This window comes from Rana temporaria, chromosome 8 (genome assembly GCF_905171775.1).
Source record: "Rana temporaria chromosome 8, aRanTem1.1, whole genome shotgun sequence".
NCBI lineage: Eukaryota > Metazoa > Chordata > Amphibia > Anura > Ranidae > Rana > Rana temporaria.
The window spans coordinates 67038989-67060723 of NC_053496.1; the positions used below are offsets into that span (position 1 = coordinate 67038989).

The 21735-nt window shown below is 40.8% G+C and overlaps 1 protein-coding gene across 4 annotated transcripts in view; it reads left to right on the forward strand.

The window, feature by feature from the left end:
- The window catches only part of ATE1 (arginyltransferase 1), a 117027-nt gene that overhangs the window by 71962 nt on the left and 23330 nt on the right, over positions 1-21735 (forward strand). For all 4 annotated transcript variants that reach the window (XM_040361955.1, XM_040361953.1, XM_040361954.1 and 1 more), the window contains 2 exons: positions 8807-8839; positions 18827-19008. In XM_040361955.1, coding sequence (XP_040217889.1) covers positions 8807-8839; positions 18827-19008 — 215 coding nt within the window. The remainder of the gene's footprint in view (positions 1-8806; positions 8840-18826; positions 19009-21735) is intronic.

The following is a 21735-nucleotide window of genomic DNA, read 5'->3' on the forward strand; positions in this document are numbered from 1 at the left end:
GGGATGGAGGCATGTGGTTGGCACAGGAAGCTGAACATGTAAATCCTAACCTCAACTCCGAACCAAGGCTATTTAATACAATTTGTTTTTGTGCTTTTGCCATTGTTTAGTGTCATTTATGCCTACTGGGAGTCCATTAATTATTATTTTTTCTGATATTGATCTAAAGAAATTAAACTAGCCTGCAGGAGATTGTACTGAACATGTATGCCTTTCTACTTGTTATTTAAAACCTTAAAGTGTTTTTTGTTTTTGTTTGTTTCTTTTGAAGATCTTACCCTTCCCTACTCTGTCAAGTTGCAATTGCTGTCTCTGTCTCCATAGGGGTGTTTCTTTGATTCTTGTAGCATGACTGTATTGTCACTGGTGAGGGGAAATTTCCAACGAGGGGACCAGACAGCGCTGAGGAGCAGATGTAGGTTCCAACATCCACTGTGCCCACACCAACATAAAAAAAATAAAGTTTTGGCTGGAGTTTCCCATAGACCTTTTAACAATTATATCACGTTTATTATGCCATCTTAACACTTAATGGGTTCAGTATGAGCTCAGAGATGGGGTCCCCATTAACGTGCTGTGTTTATGCATCTAATACTGTGGAGATTATCTGAGCTGTAGAAGGATTAGCAGCCTAGTGGGAATGACTGGAGGCTGTGTTGAACGGCATATAGAGGGGTTAACAAGAGTATCCAGTTGCATGTGATTTCCTAATTATAATCACCAGATTTCACAGCCACTTAAAGAGAATGGCTACTCAAATAACCTCCAATTCTTTCTGTGTTTAAAATTGTCAACGCTGTAACTCTGTAGTTACACTGACTATTGTGTAAAGGAAGAAGAGCATTGTTAAGTAACTTACTTGACATAATGGGTGAAATGAGATCAGGGTGTTTTTGGTATGGAGTTCTATTTTCTTTACTGTCTGCTCATTAGAATAACGTGTGATTCTTTCATCTACAGCGAATATGGGAAATTTGTAACAGGAACTACAGGGAAATGATCCTTTTCAAATTTGGTCCATGGAGTTTACAATCTAATGTCCTACTATTGTCGTATAGTCCTGTAAATGTTAAGGCCATTTTGGGTGAACATCAATTATTCTACTAGTATGTTTATGGTTTGTGGGAGGAAGAAGGATCACTGAGGACAGCATGCAGACACACAGGAATTTTTTTTTTTTTTTATTGTCTTTGTTAACAAGCTAAGGTTCATGACAACCTTTCCATATCAACCGACAGTCTGGAAACCATATAACCATGAAGTATTTTGGGGATCTATGAGAACACTACATGCACGAAACTCCTTACAGATGAGGACCTGGTTGGGTTTAACACATATGGTGCACCAAGATTCCTGAAAATTGTTGACGATAATGGAGCCGAAAAAGGGGTGGCACATTGTCATCCTGGCACGTCCCTGACAAAGTCCCTCCTCCAGCCTCCTTTTCTCACGAGTGTCATGAGATACAGCCTGCCAGTGCCTGGTAGTGCGATCTCACGCTATGTGTCAGATCTGAAGCCGCTGTAATGATGTCCCGCCTCCTAGACTAAATCTAATGGTAGATGGCACACTGATCCAAAGACGGCAATCATTGTGCTGTGTGTCATAGGGAACGGGACATCGTTGCAGCCGCTGCATGCCGATTTAGATCCAGCTCTGACGCACAGTATGAGCTTGCGTTACCAGGCACTGGCAGGCTGTATAACATGGGCACTGGCGGGTTACATGTCATTGGCACTGGTGAAGCTGCATTTTATGGACACTGGTGAGGCTGCATTGATCTCTTGTATCATGTCTGCAGTCTCTGACCGTCTCCTGTATCATGTCTGCTAGAGGTGCACCAAATGAAAATTTTGCTAATACTATTAGCTGTGTGTTTAAAGGAAAATGATCATGTGTGGGCTTCAGACCATTTTTCGGGTTCTGAAAAACGACCAATTTTTTTTCAAACATGCTCTATTTTTTCACAACGTTTTAAACAATGACGTTTTTCAGGTTGTAAAACATGATCGTGTATGGGCTTTAACAGCGTGAACAACCCGCGCATGCTCAGAAGCAAGTTATGAGACGGGAGCGCTCGTTCTGGTAAAACTACCGTTTGTAATGGAGTAAGCACATTCATCACGCTGTAACCGACAGAAAAGCGCGAATCGTCTTTTACTAACACAAAATCGGCTAAAGCAGCGCAAAGGGTGGCGTCATCTGAATGGCACTTCCCCTTTATAGTGCCGTCGTACGTGCTGTACGTCACCGCGCTTTGCTAGAGCATTTTTTTTAACGACCGTGTGTGTAGGCAAGGCCGTTTTAATGATGAAGTTGAAAAAAAATTCATTTTTTTACAACCCGAAAAATGATCGTGTGTACTCTGGTTGAGAAACCCTGATGTTCCCACTGCCGCAGCCTCTCCCAGACCAACCACCTCTAGTGACAACGAGCCAGAGATCTTCTCCCTAAACTCGCTGTCAAAAAAAAAATGTGGCCGTGTGAAACTTCGTCCACCTAGCCACGTCATTCACTCACAGAGGGGAAAACTACAAGTACTGACCGCTGCTTGTAGTTCACAATGAACTACCAGGGCGCTGTTCAGGGTACTGCCTGCTCATACAAGTTACAAGCTAGAGCTGCACAATTCCGGCACAATTCTGACAGTCTGCAGGAGTCCTGCATTGCACCCACGATATGCTGATCACGGGTGCAATGCATTGCAATCTCCTAGTAAAAAACCTGCAAAAAAATGTGCATTTATTTTTTTATATATTTTTTACAAAGGTTAACTAATCCTTTTAAAACAATGCTGCTGCATTGACTCCTAATATTTTGCCCACTCAACTGTGTGTGGAAAAAGGGCTCTTGGGAGAGGATGTTCTTAAGGCCAATGGGAACTTGCCACCTAAAAGCTCCTCTTGCTGGAAAAGGGACGTTTTGGGGGCCAGTATGGGTCATATTGGGAAACAAATTTAAATTCATTGTTTCTGTTCTGTGAGACAGCATTGTTAACCTCTGTGCTGCGTCTCCTGCCTTAAAATAATTTAGAAAAGTTATTGGGCTTTCTCTGTGATAGTCTACTGCAGCATCTTCTGTCCTGTTCTTTGTTTACTGAAGCTGATGTTCTCTGTATGGGAATAAGTAATCGGTGTATTGCGTAATTAGCGTAAATTCAATACAAGCGTTTGGTCTAAGTTTGTGGATTGGGCACTGCTGCTTACACTAAATAGCACTGTTTTATTCCAAACAGAACATGTTTCTCTTTGTTCAGTTGTACATTTGGTAATGATCATAGTAAGATGTTTGTATTCTGTGGGTAGTGGTAAGGTTATCCAGATCTCTTGGGGATGTCCTGCTATGAACATTTTGCCCTGTGCTGAAAGGTTTACCGACATCAAAGTTCAGTCTTCTCTGTGCTGGTGTGCCCTTTGCTTTTTTCGACAGACCTGGAAAATGTAGGGCAGCAGGATATGCTTGACTTAGGCAGGTCCATCCCTTCTGCTTTGGGGGCTGCTCATGCAGCTGCAGACTTAAAGATGTCTTTCCTGGAACTGTAAAAGAGCAAGCTGTATCTATGCAGTGCCAGGCTTGGAAGAGCACAAAGTTCCAGTCTTGGAAGAGCCCGCACACTTGTCACAAAACTGTCTGTGTGACTGTTTAGTCAGTAGTCTGTTTTCAGTGAATGAATGGCAAGAGTCCAGCAATATGTGTTTTTCCATGATTCCTCTGAAAGTTCACATATAGGGCAGGTGATTTATGTTACCCTTAGTGCATGTTGGACCTTGGTATTATTCTGGAGATGTTGGCATGTTGGACCTTGGAAAATATTAACTCGATTTTACCATCATTTTAAGTATCTGAATAACTTATTGGCACGGGGGTCTATATGTTGCTTTATGACACTGAGGTACTTGATTCAGGTCCCACTTTATTCTTTGAGGGCCCACCTTACTTGATGAATATTATATTTACTTTATGCTTATTTTTAAGGATCCAAAAAACATGAAAATGAGTTAAAGTGATATGTGCAAGGAGAGCCTCTCGCGCCACCATGTAAATGAGATGAATAAATACAAATAAATGAATAAATAAATAATGGAGGTCGCTGCTCAATCTAAAAGTGTAACGTGCACTAAAAAATGTATATATACAAATAATAAGCGCGACTACCTGAGTGAAGTTGAATACAATAAAAACAGTTAAATATGATGCCGCGTACACACGGTCGTTTTTTTGTGATGAAATAAAACAACGTTTTTAAAAACGTCATTTAAAATGATCGTGTGTGGGCTTCACATCGTTTTTTGTCTTCTAAACGACCAAAAAAAATTCGAACATGCTTCAATTTTTTATGTCGTTTTTTGTGTCATAAAAAATGATCGTGTGTGGGCTAAAATGACGTTTTAAACGACATTTTAAACCCGCGCATGCTCAGAAGCAAGTTATGAGACGGGAGCTTGAATGGAACAGAGTGCCGTCGTACGTGTTGTACGTAACCGTGCTTTGCTAGAGCATTTTCAGAAAACGATGGTGTGTGGGCAACGTCGTTTTTTATGATGAAGTTAGAAAAACGTCATTTTTTTTCATGATGAAAAAACTTTGTTTTATTTCATCACAAAAAACAACCGTGTGTACGCGGCATGATACGTGCAATGGTCCATATTAAGATCAATGATGTGCAAATAAACCAATATAGTCCTTCCAAAATAATATAATTTCAGTGTGGTGAATCTTCATGCATCAAAATGATGCATAAAGCGATACTAAAAGCGATACATTTTTCGGTTTGAAAAAAAAAAATAGGTAATACCTGCTCTGCACAATATTGCACAGAGAGGTCCCTTATCTTCTCTTTTGGCAGTCTTCTTGCAGACTTTGCCAGCTTCTCCCCAACTCAGGTGCCTCCTTAGCACCCAGCTTGCTAAGGATGCACCCTAAGTGTGTGTGTGTGTGTGCTCCCGAGCTGAGCTGTGTGCGCCAATAAGACATGCCCTCCCTTTGCACAGGGGGTTTGACAGCAGCAGGGACCTATAGCTCCACTGAGAATGCATTAATCACTTCCTGCTGCCACCTCCCAGCCCTTCAAGTGGATCAAAATACTTGGAGGAGGACATTCTGTTCATGCGATCGATGTGATTGGCTGGAACTACTGTCACATGATCCCTGTTGCAAATATTCTTTAGGGGCTTTCCATGACACTTCAGTTACTGTGCTGGAAGTGTGCCCTCAGCACAGTAAACTGTTTACATACAGTATAGCCACACATATGTGACTGCTCGACTTTAAAACCCACCCACCAAGTGGTCACATATATGCATGCGGCCGGCCGCCAGAGGCTAAAACATTTTTTTGCTTTAGAACCACTTTCAGAGTTCATCAAAGCTCCGCATTGGCACATGCAATCTTTAATGCACTGTGTGTAATATATTAGTTCTATATCCATGCTGAAAAAAAAGTAATTTCCAGTATGAATTAAACTTTGATCTCTGCTCAAATCCATCCAAAAACCACCCCTCCTCCCCAAGAAAAGCAGCAGTGATGTTCAAATTCCAACTAGATCCCATTTATCCCATGTGAAGGTTATACAACAACACCTCCTGACTGTTGGCGAAAGCCTAGATTAAGGCACCTTCATGAGGCTTTTCTACTTCTAGCAATTGTTGGTTAGATTTTGGCAACCTAAAATACTACATTTATTTTCATTATCTCTCATTTCTAAATTGGTCTTTTATTATAAAATATGTGTTTTTAAATATGTGGAAAAAAAAATGTGCTTCACATAAAGGTCTTGTGTATTAGAGAATTTATGGCTGGTGCTGTATAAATCAAAAACCATTCAAATGATCTTTTGAACTGATCAAAAGGTCGTTGATCAGATGTGATGAAAGTGATGGGGGGGACACATGGAGTTAATTATCTTGCTGGTACACAGTGGAATGCAAGGCAGTAACACTCTGAACTGTTCTATGGAAAAAAAAGGAAGCCATTTTCACAGAGCTTCCAAGTTGAACCTGGTTTATACATGTAGATGTCCATTCGGCACACTGGTGGAGTGGAGGTGTTGTCCATAGCAGCCAATCATATATACTTTTGAAAATGTGATTGTTTGCTCCAAATACCTCCTCTTCTTTCATTCACATTTATAGAATAACACTGTTGGGGTTTCTATTTATAAAACATTTGTTGGACGAATGTCACCCACATGGAGGCTGCACAAATTTTGACCATAACTTCTTTAATGCATTAACCCCCAGGGGCACGGCGGGGGTTTCTGATCATGTGACCACCATGATTGGCTGTCACAGCAGTCACATGATCAAAAAGCTCCTGATCACAAGTAGACATCAGGCCTGGTTCACACTGGTACGATTTGAGATGTGATTTGAGATGTCAAATCGCATCTCAAATCGGCGGCAATTGTCGGCAATGGCACCGTCCTAATCGGTGCAACGCTGCATCTGCACCGATTTCAAAAAGTAGTTCCTGTACTACTTTTTGCGATTTCGGGCCGCAATTTACATTGACATCTGTGCAGAAACCTGCACAGATGTCTCTGAAATCGTGGCCGAAATCGGGACTGCCAGCGGGAGTGAAATCGTGCGAGTTCAGCTGAACTTGCACGGCTTCACTCCCGCAGCCCAGTGTGAACCTGAGCTTAGGTGCTTTCCGTTCCGTTTTCGGCTCTCTTTACATTTTGGTATGCATATATGCAGCTGCTCAGCTTTAAGGCCCACCTGCCGAGAGGCCGCATATATGCATACTGCGAAGAAGTTCCGTTCTATGATTGTCAGCTCCATCTAGTCGCCAAAAGGCGGTATAGTTTTCTGAAATACCTTAATGAGAAAATATTCTGCATTTAGGCCACTAGATGGAGTTGACAATCTTCAGCGTTAATCTATTACAGAAATTACAGCTGAAATTCGTGCAGCCTGGACAAATGTGTGTGACATTCCTCCAACAAATGCTTATAAATATTTAACATTTATGAGTGTGATTCCCACTTGGTGATTCCCACTTACCAGTCATTATTGACACTGGAGTAGAGATGAATTATATTTAATAGCAGCACACTGGTGTGTTAGGAAACACTTCCTTTTTGTCTATGCACTTGCTCCTAATAAACCCATAAAACACAAAAGTAAGTTAGGATTTGTTAGTGTTACCACATGTCTGTACACATCCTAAGGCTCCATGCACAACAGCGTTTTTTTTAAGCTCCTAGAAGCTATTATGATCTTTTTTTTCCTATCCTAGAAGCTAACAGTGTTATCCACTATTTTGTGCTAGAAGCTTTATCGTTTAGGCGCAGAAAAAAAAAATCGGCTTTGTAGAGTTATTGGAAAAGTTTTCTTGCCAGAAAAAAAACACTAGACGCTACTAAAATGCTCCTAACAGCCTTTTTCGATATTGTACTGTAAAAACTCTGATAAAAGTTTTCCTTCGTATACTATAAAAACTCGAAGAAAACGATACTACAAGCCGGCACAAATGCTTTTATCAGGATTTTTCATCCAGTATTGTTTTCTAGCATTTTTTTAAAAAAAATGATAGTTTGCATGGAGCCTAATAGAGACTGAAGACTACACTGTATGTGTGATAATGCAAGTAAAAATATGGGATTGCCTGTGGTAATGCTCAGAAATGATCACATGTCGTAGAACCGTTGAGCAATATCAGGTAGAACACATTGGATATATCTGGTATAATTGCCATAAATTATCATAAATCCAAATTGTAAAAAAAAAACAAGTATGTTAGTCTTTCAGATTCAATTGTTCTTTAATATGTGATCAGTCGGAGATGAGGCTAGAAGATTTTCCTATACAAACCTAGAAACTGCTTGTTCCATTTGAACCTAGCCCCTGTTGCCTGTGAGTTCAGATTTTTAAATGACAACTAATACTTTAGTCTTTTATGTCTTCATCATGCTTTAACCAAATTTCCAAAGGCTAATATTTTATAGTGTAAAAGCTACACATTCCGATCCCATAGTGGGTAAATTTACATCTGAGCTGTCTGGAAATAAACATACACGGACACAAAACAGAAGCTGACTGTGAAACTTGGTATAAACCATACACTTACCATATATAGGCTGTAAGTGTGAACGCTCTGTATCAGAACGTGACTAATCTTTTTCTTACTGGAGTTCTCGAAACTTTGTGCTAGATTCCTGCACATGATCAGCCTCCTAGGTCATTCTCAAGTGAGCGAGAAAAGTTTATAGCATTAATTGCAAATTAGATAAACCAAAGACAGACAGGATCATTTGGAGGGGGGGAAAAAACAGGAATATTGTACATTTCCTGATTAAACTCGTAAACGCTGAAAGATGAACAATGGAAGAGCGTTGTATGGCAATTCCTGATTTGTCTATCGCAGAACATTTGAAAAGTAGATGTTACTTCATTCACAAGTTATAACAATGTCTCTGATAATGTCTTTTTGTGGAGTGTAATTAGCCTGAAAGATATCATAGACATTCAAGGGTGTTTTTGTTGGCTGGCTGGTCCCTAAACAAAAATGGTTCTACTGTTCGGTGTGAGACTCTCACTTACGAGTTTTATATATTTTCATATTTACACATATCAGATACCCTTTCATGTTAAATTTGAATATACATAGACATACATACATGAATTTACATTCTGAGCAGGCCATATTTTCAGTCTATATTTCTAGATACAGAACTGCAGTGTAGGCAGACAAGCACTAGTCTTGCATACTGATAACTATTGTACACGTTACTTTGAACTGAGATTTCTAACTTTTAATTTTTTTGTTTCCCTTGTTTAATGTCACCCTTTTCTGGGTCTTGCAGTTCACCAGATTCCTCTGCGATTCTCCTCTAGAGGTAAGTTTCTCATTAGCCATATAAAAACTATTTTGATTGCAACATAAAGTGTAATACTTGAAGCCATACTGAATCAAATTGTTGCTTGATCTTGGATGTCTTTTGTTTTCATTTAATTTTATTAAGGTTTTTTGATATAAAAAAAAAAAACAGGACTTACATTTACAATAAACAAAGAAATTCGATTGTAACCAACAAATACATAATTTTATAGTAGAACGTAAATAAATGAATACATAAGTTGCAAACAAAAGGGGAGACGTCTTTAAAAGTGTTTTTGTTTTTTTTTCTTTTTCCTTCTTTATTGTTGCCAATATGTTCAGGGATAATTGTACTGGTTACAGACAGTCATTTTAATATATATTACTTTGGTTTCAATGGTTTTTATTAAAGGATTTTCAAGTTTACAAGATTATACGTTGCATTCACAAAATTGGTTAACAATATGACAGTAACCCCGCAGGAGCGGCATACTGCGGCCCAGGTAGCAAAAATAGACCGTATAAAGCACAACCCCAGGGGCAGGCCCAGCATTAAACAAACTCAGCAAGTTCGGATTTGTGTCCTCTGGGGTTAGATATCACCCGGGACAAGCGCCACTCCCGCAGGGGCACCCCCGACACTAGGGCCCCCACCCAAATGAGTAGGGGAGAGGAGCCAATCCCCCAGGCCGAGCAGACCCGGAGCCCGTCAGTCAAAGCTAACAGCAAACCATTTTAAAAATCCTTACAAGTTTATAAGGTAAGAAAAGGAGTAGGTGGACAGACAAGAAACAAAGGAAAGTCAAGAAGAAGATAAAAGAATACCTGAGAGAAAGGGAGGGGGGATGGGGGGGGTCTCGGTCCTGTACCCTTAAGGCTGAGTAGGGATACACTAAGTTGTGAGCCTGTTAGGGTTATTAGTAAGGTACGAAATCCATGGGTCCCACACTTTATTAAATAATTCCATCTTATCTTGCGACAACGATAATAACCGTTCATTAAGCATCAACCAGGTAAGTTTACGTTTGAACTGGTCAAATGGGAGGGCCGCAGTCTTCCAATTCCTAGCTATTGTTATCCTTGCAGAAATAAATATGAAGGAGATAAGTTGTCTAGTGGATTTTGAGATATCGGTATAATATTACTTTGAAGTGGTTTGCATATTCTTTGGGTCCAAAATTGGGCTGGAATCGCACCCAAGTAGTACAGGAACCTTTTCCATAAACACGCCGTTAGTAGTTGCAAAGAGTGAACAGACACCATTGAAAACCAATGTGATTTCCATTGTCATGCAATTTTTGTGTGAGTGAACGGAGGCTTAAGCCCTGTACACACGATCGGTTTGTCTGATGAAAACAGACCGTTTGCATCGGACAAACTGATCGTGTGTGGGTCCCATCGGTTTGTTTTCCATCGGTGAAAAAAAATAGAACATGTTTTAAAATTGTCCTATGGATAAAAAACCAATAGAAAAAAACGATCGTCTGTGTGGAAGTCCATCGGTCAAAAATCCACATATGCTCAGAATCAAGTCGTCGCATGCTCGGAAGCATTGAACTTCATTTTTCTCAGCACGTCGTAGTGTTTTACGTCACCGCGTTGGACACAGTCGAATTTTTGACCGATGGTGTGTAGGCAAGACTGATGAAAGTCAGCTTCATCGGATATCCGGCGAAAAAATCCATCGGATTAGATTCCATCAGATATCCGATCGTGTGTACAGGGCTTTACTGTGGTGTGGGGGAAGTTATTTGGACATACAGTAGGTCCTTAAAAGGTACGTAACTCTTTATTGCTCCTTCCAAAATTGTGCATGTTGACTGACAAAATGCCAAAGATGCTCTTGTTATTTGCATTGGTAATAATTGGGCCATGCAGTGGTCAACTGAAGTTCAAAAACTATCATTTAGCAAAAAAAAAAAAAAATTAGCAACAGTTCCAATGTGATTGAGTTTGCACTTCATCTGTAGATCACAATACAATAGATCCCTGACACACGTTATAGCACTTTTTAGCAAAAAAAAATGTAATGTTTCAGTTAATATGTTAAAAACAGTGGTTTTAGTGGCATAAATTTGCAAGTGTGGAGGCCACCCTACCACATCAAGTGTGGTCCCTAACTTTAAGTGACCTGAATAAATATATAGAAATGCACAAACAGAGAGCAGGCTCCCTTGGAGCCAAACATTTCCTTCTTAAAATTACAGCAACACACCAGACATCACCTTTGTAAGATGGCTGAAGACCTCCGGTAAGTCTGAACATAGAATTGCTGCAAGTCCTGGCAGTGTGTCCTTCACATTCCCATTGACATTTGCCTATGTATGATGAGCCTCTTATTGCTCTTGACTAACCAGATCTACTAGTAGCCCCAGTCACTACCTCAGTGTTTGGCTACTGATTTTCTTTTCTTTACACCCAGGTTTTTGAAGTCTATGAAAATATATAACTCCAGCCCATAAACTTGAAAACATCATTTCAAAAAAGCCTTGATATTTAATTGACTTTCTTTTGCTAAGGAATCAATCTATGTTAAACAGTGGACCTATGTGTTGATGTCATGTTGTCCTAATTTGTATAAGAGATTTTTAGGGTGTGTGACAGGAAGTCAGGTAAATCTGTGGGTGTTGTCACAGACGGGACATACATTTCTGCCTTGTTTAGACAATACACCAATTGTTATTAGGCGTCGGCTGCAGAAGCAGCCAGAAAAGGTCTAAGGGCATTGGAAAACTTCAGCTGTTCAGAATGAGGCAATTAAGGCCTCTATAAGTAATCCAGAGGATTACCACTGAATTGCTGCATCCTGAGGCTTTGTGAGTAAGGAGAGCAGCGTACTGAAAGTCTTCTGAGGAGGTGAGGAGGGAATTGATTTTTCTGTGTGATAAAAAATCAAAAGACTATTGTTTTTCTGCTGTATGACCAGCAGTGTCTGCCCAGCTCTAGGCTGTGCCAGACTTTATAGATAGGTTCCTGTGTGGTGAAGATAGACGCCCCAAGTGGCCAGGGTTTATTTTATGTTTGATTTTGTTTATGCTGTTTGGATGCTTGCACTTGTTTCCAGCAAGATGGAAGAATAAACCAAAATCTTTGTTTTCAACCGTCTTCGACTGCCTGTCTGTATAAATTCAGTGTGTAGTGAACCCATCCAAGGGGTCACACACCCCGCTACCGAGCTAACCCCTTACAGGTGGTAGAAAATGTAATCCTGCTTGGGCTAGCTATGTTGCCTAGTAAAGCAGATTGCATGTACACAAGTCCAGCCCAGCCATACAAAATACATTTTGAACAGAGATGTGCTCTGTGGACACAGATCATTTCACATGAAGCAATGCAATAAATTGATCTCAAACTGAGTGCAAGATTGCAGACAAGAGCATGCCACTGAGGATTTGTGTTTTATTTATACAGAAACTTAGTTAAGCAGAACCCCAGAGGAGTTGGATATGGTTCATGGAAACGCTTCTGTATATAACAGCCAGGAGTAGTCCATCCCACAGTCATTTATTACAGAGAGAGCAACATCCTGAAGGAAAATGGGAAGAATGTGCAACATGCAAGACATTGTGAATGACTACTGGACCCTTAAATAGATCTCTTTAGTCTGGTTTAAAGTGCAGCCATGTGCAATAAGTCATAGCAGGTCAGTAGAAAATATTTGCACATGTTTTATCAGGAAAACCATGCTATATAGGAGACGAGGTTAGATTTGAAAACCGTTTCCTTAAAAATCCTTAAAGGTAAACACTTCAGTGCAAATAAGGAGGACAACCTCCACAGCTTCCTCCAGCATTTTAGTTTTTCACATGCTTGTAATACAAGTGAGACATTTCCAGTCATACCCACTGCAGTCATGTGTTGTGTGCCACTTTACCCATTCTGGGCAAAGGGACAGTGTCTGTGAAAAAAATCCACCCCAACCACTTTGTACTTCCTGCTGTTGGGGCTCAGAGTGAGCAGTGCTGTTGCTCCCTCCGTCATGTGACAGTGCTTCGCCCAGCAATTGGCACTTCGTCATGAGAAGAGGGCTCAGAATTGCTGGGTATTTTGCAGTGATAGCCACAGAATGAGCGCTGCAGAGTTGAGTATAAAGTGGTTTGCGGAAAGGCTATGGACAATAGGCAAAGTGATGGACGATAAAACCCTGTTGAGAGGAATGCAGACTGCCATTAATGGTCACCCAAATGGTCACCTTATGAAAATACTAGTTATTACACAGCTGTCTCTGGCTTCATGCAGCAGGGGAAGCTAAAACAGCTGATCTGTATTGTTGCCCCATGTCTTTGAGAAAGGATTAGCATGGTAGGCAGTCAAATAGTATTTTTTAGAAAGAAAGGTCAACAGTTGCAGTTTATCAATCCCTCGCAGCACAAGTTTCCTTTTAAAATTTACTATGAAAATATAGGTGTACTTCTTCAAAATGTCAGGCTTCTAAGTTTTCCATTTCAAGATCATGGTACAACCATGCATGTTCATATCAGGCAAACATTCAAACATATGTCTGCGGGGAAGGGAAACACCTTGTGGACATACCTAGGGGAGGCATTCTAGAGACAGATCTAGTTCCAGCCCTCCCCCTTGACAGCGGATGTTTGACACATTCCACTAGGACCTACAAACCTATTAAAGTTCCCTGAAAGCAACAAGCAGAGAGATGCATGCAGCACAACATCAAAACATTTCACTCTGAATCTCATGAAACTAATGGTCATGGGCAACAGTGCTTTAGATAACTTACTGCATGTATATTGCTGTGAGACTATATGATTTGAGTCTAGGCACACTCACATACCAGGAAGTGTACTCCAAGTTTTCAGGAGGAAAGGGTAGATTTTTCAGGGCACTGCTTAAAGCCACTTCAATACCAGGCAAGCCCCCCCCCTTTCCTGCCCAGGACAATTTTTAGCTTTCAGCTAAACTGATGGGCACTGATGGGCGCCACTGGATAGGCGCCACTGATGAGCTATTGACAGGCGTTACTGATGGGGCACTGACAGGTGTTTATAGAGGGGGACAGACTGGCAGGTGATGGGCACTGATTGGCAGCTGATGGGCACCTTTTGATGGGGGCTGTGCTGATAATCAATTTTCTGATTATCAGCACAGACCTCCCCCCTCTGACGGGGAGAGTAGCCGATCAGCTGGTTCACGATATGATCAGCTGTCATTGGTCACAGCTGATCACGTGGTAAGAAGCCTCTGTCAGAGGCTCCATACCACAATCGGAGTTGCGGTGTGTCAGACTGACACACAGTACTTCCGATCGCCGTGCTGCCGTATTTTGCTATACAGCGGGCGGGAAGTAGTTTAAGAAAAAATTAAAATTCTAGGTGTTCCCTAAAACATAGTGAATTTTTGCTTTTTGAGTTCATCTTCGCATTTTATTGAACATTGTGCTTTTTTGTAGGCCATGCACACTGTATACTTGACCAGTGTTATTGGTGTTTCTTATTGGAGCTGAAAAAAAAATGTACAGTATTCCTCATGACCTCTGCTTTCTTGCTTTCTTCGTTGTGATGCCAAATTGTGTCGGCTTCTACTGCTACAGAAAGCCTTTTTATATATGTTTGAAATGGCAAATTCTCTGCTAATCCTCTCCACGTGCACGTCTTTCATTTCCCTGTATAGTGCATTTCGTGCTGTTTCACATTCTGTGCCTGTAAATCACATCACCATGTGTAGCTGCAAATTTCTGCTAGGCCTTCCCTCCTGCTGTCTGTTAGGCTCCTTCTCCTCAACCGTTTATTATGGTGTCAGCTTTCCCCCTCTGCCCTGCCATGTCCATGTGAGTTTAGCAACCTAAACCTTTTCTGACCAGAGTAAAGTTCATAGCTGAGTTGAGCACAAAAATGTTTAATTTGCCGTAAAATGGGAACAGTCCAGAGTAAAGCAGACTATAGGTGGGCAGATTTTATATTTTTTTCTTCAGTCTCCCCTGCTGGGACATTGTATTCTGACAGCAGGATCCAGCACTCAAGAATACACGAATTAACGGCTAATCAACAAGCTTATGCCGCGTACACACGATCAGTCCATCCAATGAGAACGGACCGATGGACCGTTTTCATCGGTTAACCGATGAAGCTGACTGATGGTCCGTCGCGCCTACACACCATCGGTTAAAAAAACGGTCGTGTCATAACGCGGTGACGTAAAACACAATGACGTGCTGAAAAAACAAAGTTCAATGCTTCCAAGCATCCATCGACTTCATTCTGAGAATGCGTAGATTTTTAACTGATGGTTGTGCCTACTAACGATTAGTTAAATTTATGTTCATCCGCTGACACCCGCAATCTCATAGGGACCAATGTATGTCCCTTTTTCATCCGTACATGGATGGATGAAAAAGCGGACATACGGTCCGCCAGTGTGAAAGAGCCCTGATGCTCCATCCACACATTTTATACGGATGACATGTCATGGTCTGCTCGGTCCATTTTTCTCCCCCCACCTGTCTTTTCCTCCTTCTCTTCTTCTTTCCTCTTTTTCTCTCCTTTACTTACTTTTTCTCCTTTTCTCTTTTCTAGTGGTCAGATGTTGTCCTACTGACTTCTATTTTATTGGCCCTCATTGCTTTTCTGTATAACACATTGTTAGCCGCCTGATAAGGGAGGCGATTTGTTTGGACTTGCGGTGGGCCCCAGTTATACAGTGCTTTAGACGGTATATATTGTTATGTATCATCTTATGTTATGGACATTTGACAATTGTCTGTGTTGTATCAATCTGTTGAAAAGCAATAAACACACATTTGACTTTAAAACTATAACTAACGTTCAGTGTGCCCTTTAGCACTGGCCTTTATGTGAGGGGATTGCATTGATAACAATCTCTCCCTGCCCTAACAGTGTGTGGTTTATTGGGTACAGAGTGCTCTCCTGAAAGTTTACATTCTTTCCAATGGTATGTGGCATTAAAAGGAATGCATTGTAATGGTATGTATCCTGTAATAACGGTCTCAGGAAGCAGTAAGCCATTGTGTGCTGTACTGTTTTTTGATATTTACATCCAATGCATTAACTAGTGGAAGGGCAAAGAATGGTGGGTGCTAAAGGATGGGTGTCATCCTATAAGTAGTACACTGGGACAAATCTCTGGATTAGCTTAGAGAGCCACGTAGCATTGTTGGGAGTTCTAGTTTATCTAGTATGTACTTATCTTCTATGTGCCTAGCTGTAAATATCACATGCACCTCAGCCATGTATGGCAAACTTTTACCAATAATATATAAGGGATGTCAGTTATGTCCGATATTAGAATGTTAATCTGTGCCTAGACTATGGACAATAAATTATTTACACATTCTTTTGTAAGCAGTAAAATAATTATAAAACAAGCCACCACTGACTTCTCTAACTGCTTGCACTGTGAAGTAATTCACCCTCAAAGATCACACAGACGGGTGCGTTTCTAACATCTGAAACATCTCCGGTGTGTTTGCTGGCAGGATTCCAAAATTCTGTTGAAATAGAAAGTGCCCCAATTGTAGTCTTTTGAGGACAAATGTCTCCACAATACCTATAGCTAGAGAGATAATTGAGGGCTTGTTTAACGCCTCAAGCACACAGATGTTTGTTAGTTCCGAAATCTTCAGGTGGCATGTACAGCCTGCCTGTATTCTTGTAAACACTGCTGCCCCTGGGCATCAGCTTTACCCACGCATATGCATACAGTGGTTTTAGCAGAATGGGAGGCTGACACAGTCAGGAAATAAGCTAATATGCTCATGCGCTGGTAAACACTGATGCACAGGAGCATTCAAGAGTACGGCTTGTACAGCCATTCACCTATGCAGCACGCTGTAGGTGCCACCTCCGGCTGCCTTTGCACAGGAAAGTGGTATGGATTTTACACTTGAGGACTCATGAGACACTCCTCTTAGGCAAGTAGACATGTGGACACCACCAGAGTTTTTTTGTAGTTTGTTATAAAATGTTCATACTGCCACATCCCACCTTAATTTATAGGAAAACTTGGTTCCGCATTGCATAGCATAATTACAAGTACCACCTAATTCCATTTAGTAATGTACTTTGCCATTTCAAACTACTACTTTATAGGAATTTAAAAACATGCATCTTTGTCGCTTTCTGGCATAATTAAGGCAGACCATGGCAAATTATTTAGAGTGTTTGTAAATGAAAATAAATAACAAACATGTCATTCCTGCGCTGTGCAGTGATTTTGCACAGAGCAGCCCTGATCCTCTTGATGAAGCAGGGGTTTCCTGCGAAACATGTCAACCTTCACAAGTTGATCTCAAGGCCATGTGAATCTCGGATAGCTAACTTGTACACATGCAATATGCTAAATAAAGTTTTTTTTAAAAATAATTCTATTGTCTATTTATATCATACCGTTGGAGGTATACACAGAGTCCCATTTTTCTGCACTTCTATATACGTATATTACGTAAGGGATGATGCCTCTGAAGGTTGAAATTATCCTTACATCCAGCCCCCACACAAAATATATGTTCTGTGGGAGGAAAAGTTCCCCATCATTGATATCAGTAGGAGAAATAGTGTCCCATCGTTGGTTTCAATGTGAGGTATTGTGACCCATCATTGGTTTCAATGGGAGGAATGGTGCCCTAACGTTGGCGTTGGTGGAACAAATAATGCCCTGTTGGCATCAGTGGAAAGAATAGTGCCCTATCATTGGTATCCATGGGAAGATATAATGCCCTGTACACACGATAGGTTAGTCTGATGAAAACGGTCTGATGGATTTTTCCATCAGTTATCTGATGAAGCTGATGATCAGTCGTGCCTACACACCATCAGTTAAAAAAACGATCATGTCAGAACGCGGTGACATAAAACACAACGATGTGCTGAAAAAAATGAAGTTCAATGCTTCCAAGCATGCGTCGACTTGATTCTGAGCATGCGTGGATTTTTAACCGATGGACGTACCTACAGACGATCGTTTTTTTTCTATATGTTTTTTATCCATCAGATAATTTTAAAACAAGTTCCTATTTTTTTAACCTATGGATAAATAACCGATGGGGCCCACACACGATCGGTTTGGTCTGATGAAAACGGTCCATCAGACCGTTTTCATCAGACTAACCTATCGTGTGTACGCAGCATAAGGCCTTGTCGTTGGTGCAATTGAAGAAATGGTGCCCCATCGTTGGTGTCAGTTGGAAGAATAGTGAATCATATCAGTGGAAGGAAAAGTGCCCCAAGGAAAGAAAAGGCCACATTTGGCCCACGGCCACCATTTGGAGACCACTGTTCTAAAAGATAGGGGTATATGCATACATGCTTGTAAGCTACAATTGGGTTAATTGTATAGGCAAGCATTTTCAGAGATTAAGTCCTGTATTCTGTTAGTTCATATAATCATACCCTCAACCGCATGTACATTCTGTCCACAATGTCCTTATTTGGTGTTCTGATGTGACCACATGGTAAAAAATGTCTGACATGGATGGAACATGTTTTTGTTATGTGCACATTTAGTATTGAACAGATATCCTTGTGTAGCAAGTCAATGAATAATGGTATATTATAACTTCATAAAGCATCAGTCTTGATTCTTGTCATTAATTTATATACAGTAAAACCTTGGTTTGAGAGTAACTTGGTTTGAGAGCGTTTTGCAAGAGAAGCAAAATGTTTTAGTAAATTTTGCCTTGTTATACAATTGATGTCTTGATATAAGAGTAGCGTCATGTCACAACTGAATATAAAAAAGAAGAGAGGAGCCTCTAAGTGTAGTAAGTGTAGTAATATGGTTACATTTAATGAAGGTACAACATTTAGCAACTTATTGCTACACTTGGAGGTGCCTCTCTTCTCTTTTTATACCCTGTAAAAAAAATGCTTCGATATACAAGGATTACAAGCATGTTTCTGGAACGGATTATGCTCGCAAACCAAGGTTTTACTGTAAAGTTGTTTGTTACTATATAAACCATTTTTTTTTTTAAAGTAACCATTTTTGAATTTATTATAGGTTTATATGTACATTTTTTTTCTTCTCTCAACAGTCAGAGACCCGGCCAGATGGTCTTGCTTGTGGTTACGGCTCCTTTCACCAGCAGTACTTATTGGATGGGAAGATAATTGCAGTGGGTGTCATTGACATCCTTCCCTCTTGTGTATCTTCAGTGTACCTCTACTATGACCCTGATTACTCATTCCTTTCCCTTGGGGTTTACTCTGCTCTGAGGTAAGAAAAAGGGAAATATCTTTCTGTTTGGGAATTTGTTACCTAATGCAAGGTCATATATTGGCTCCTGTCTAAAATGGCCCTAGTATGTGTATCTATAAGGATGAAGTTAAGGACCTTAGATTGTAAGCTCCTTGAGGAAAGCGACTGATGTGAATGTACTATATATGTAAAGTGCTGCTTAAATTGACAGTGCTATAGAAGGACTTGCAATAAATAAGTATATAAAACAAGAACACTGGGCCAGATCCACGTACAGCGGAATTTGCAGCGGTGTAACTTAAATCCGTCCGGCGCAAGGCAGGCCCAATCTAATGGGGCGAGTCCCATTTAAATTAGGCGCGCTCCCGCGCCGGACGTACTGCGCATGCTCCCGACGTGATTTTCCCGACGTGCTTTGCGCGAAGTTACGTTGCGCCGAGTTTTGAGAATCGCGACGGGTGTAAAAGAAAAAAAAAAGAGTTGCGGCGGGAAATTTATTTATTTTTTTTAAATTTGACAGCGACGCGGGAAAGAAGGGTCTACTTTTACATGGTGTACTAAGTTTACACTTTGTAAAAGCAGCCCTAATTTTGCGACGGCAAACTAACACTTACGGAAAAAAACGAAGGGAAAAAGCTTTGTGGATCTCCGTAAGTGCTAATTTGCATACCCGACGCGGAATTTCGACGAGAAATGCCCCCAGCCGGATCTTGGGAATATCTATGCGTAATTGATTCTATGAATCAGCCGCATAGATAGAAACAGTTTGTGGATCTGGCCCTCTGTGTTGTAAAGGTGTTTTAACCACTTGCCGACCGCAATATGTAGTAAATATATGTTGCGGTTTGCAAATGGTTTACCGGGATTATGGCTGAAGATATCAGCCGGCGGCGGTAACCGGAGCTGAAGAATGGGGAGAGGTGTATGTAAACACACCTTCCCTGTTCTTCGTTGTGGCAGTATCATTGATCGTCTGTTCCCTGATATAGGGAAAGACGATCAATGACGTCGTCCAGCCCCGCCCCCCTACAGTTAGAAACTTAACCCCTACAGTGCCCCCTAGTGGTTAACTCAAACTGCAATTGTAATTTTCACAGTAAACAATGCATTTTTATAGCACTTTTTGCTGTGAAAATGACAATGGTCCCGAAAATGTGTCAAAATTGTCCAATGTGTCCGCAATAATGTCGCAGTCATGAAAAAAATTGCTGATCGCCGCCATTAGTAGTGAAAAAAAAAAAAGATCAATAAAAATATCCCCTATTTTGTAAACACTGTAAATTTTGCGCAAACCAATCGATAAACGCTTATTGCAATTTTTTTTTTATTTTTTTTACCAAAAATAGGTAGAAGAATACGTATCGGCCTAAACTGAGGACATTTTTTTTTTTATATATATATATATTTTTGGGGGACATTTATTATAGCAAAAAGGAAAAAATATAGATTTTTTTTCAAAATTGTCGCTCTATTTTTGTTTATAGCGCAAAAAATAAAAACCGCAGAGGTGATCAAATGCCACCAAAAGAAAGCTCTATTTGTGGGAAAAAAAGGACGCCAATTTTGTTTGGGAGCCACGTCGCACGACCGCGCAATTGCCAGTTAAAATGACGCAGTGCCGAATCGCAAAAAGGGGCCTGGTCCTTTACCTGCATATTGGTCCGGGTCTTAAGTGGTTAATGAATAAAAAATAAATAAACCATAGAGTTAGCCCAATTTTTTTTGTATAATGTGAAAGATGATGTTATAGTGTGAGAATCTTGATCTTTATTCTAAGCAAAAAAATTGTGATTCTAATTTTAGGCAGAATCGTGCAGCTCTAGTATGAATACTTTTTTAAGGTTCTGTATTTCTTGGATCAGTCACAGACTATTGTGCAAAAGTATAGAGATGCTGGAACAACGTTGCTTCTTTTTCTGCCTTCTTTCCCATAACACCCTGCAAACAGGGAGCTGGCACTACTATATGAGTTGTGCAAGGCTTGTTGCTTCGCAGGCCAAAAACCTCCAGACCTTAAAGGAGTTGTAAAGGCAGGAGTTTTTAGTATTCTATGCATTAAGTTAAAAAGCCTTCTGTTTGCAGCAGCCTCCCCAGCACCCACTAATATTACCGGAGCCCCATCCCTGTCCAGGGATGTCCACGAGTCCCTCGGCCATCCTTGACTCTTCCGCCTGATTGTCTGAGACACAACAGTGGCGCCATTGGCTCCCGCAGCTGTCAGTCAGTTAGCCAATTGGGAGAGAGAGAGGAGGTGGGCCGAACGGCAGCTCCGTTTCTGAATGGACACACAGAGCTGCAGCTTGGCTTGGGTGCCTGCATAGCAAGCTGCTTTCAGTGGGGGCACTCGATAGGAGGGAGGGGCCAAGAGCAGTGAACAGGGACCCGAGGAAAGGAGAATGCAGGCTGCCCTGTGCAATACAACTTCACAGAGCAGGTAATATTAACATGTTTGTTATTTTTTTTAAACAAGACTTTACAATCACTTTAAAGTAGAACTATACTTGTATTTTCATTTTAGATAGAGTAACCCCTGTCAGTTGTTTTTACCTCTATGTCCCATTGGGGAGATTTACCCTAATTTCCTGTCCCATGGCCAAAAAAGGAAGCAAGATTAAATTCCTTCAAATTAGGAGAATCCCTTTGGGTCCTCTCATGAATGTTTGTTCTGTTGGGTTAAAGTAACCAGTCAACTTTAGCTGTTGGGAGAGTATCTAGGTTATTTGTATCAATGTGCTGTGAAATGGG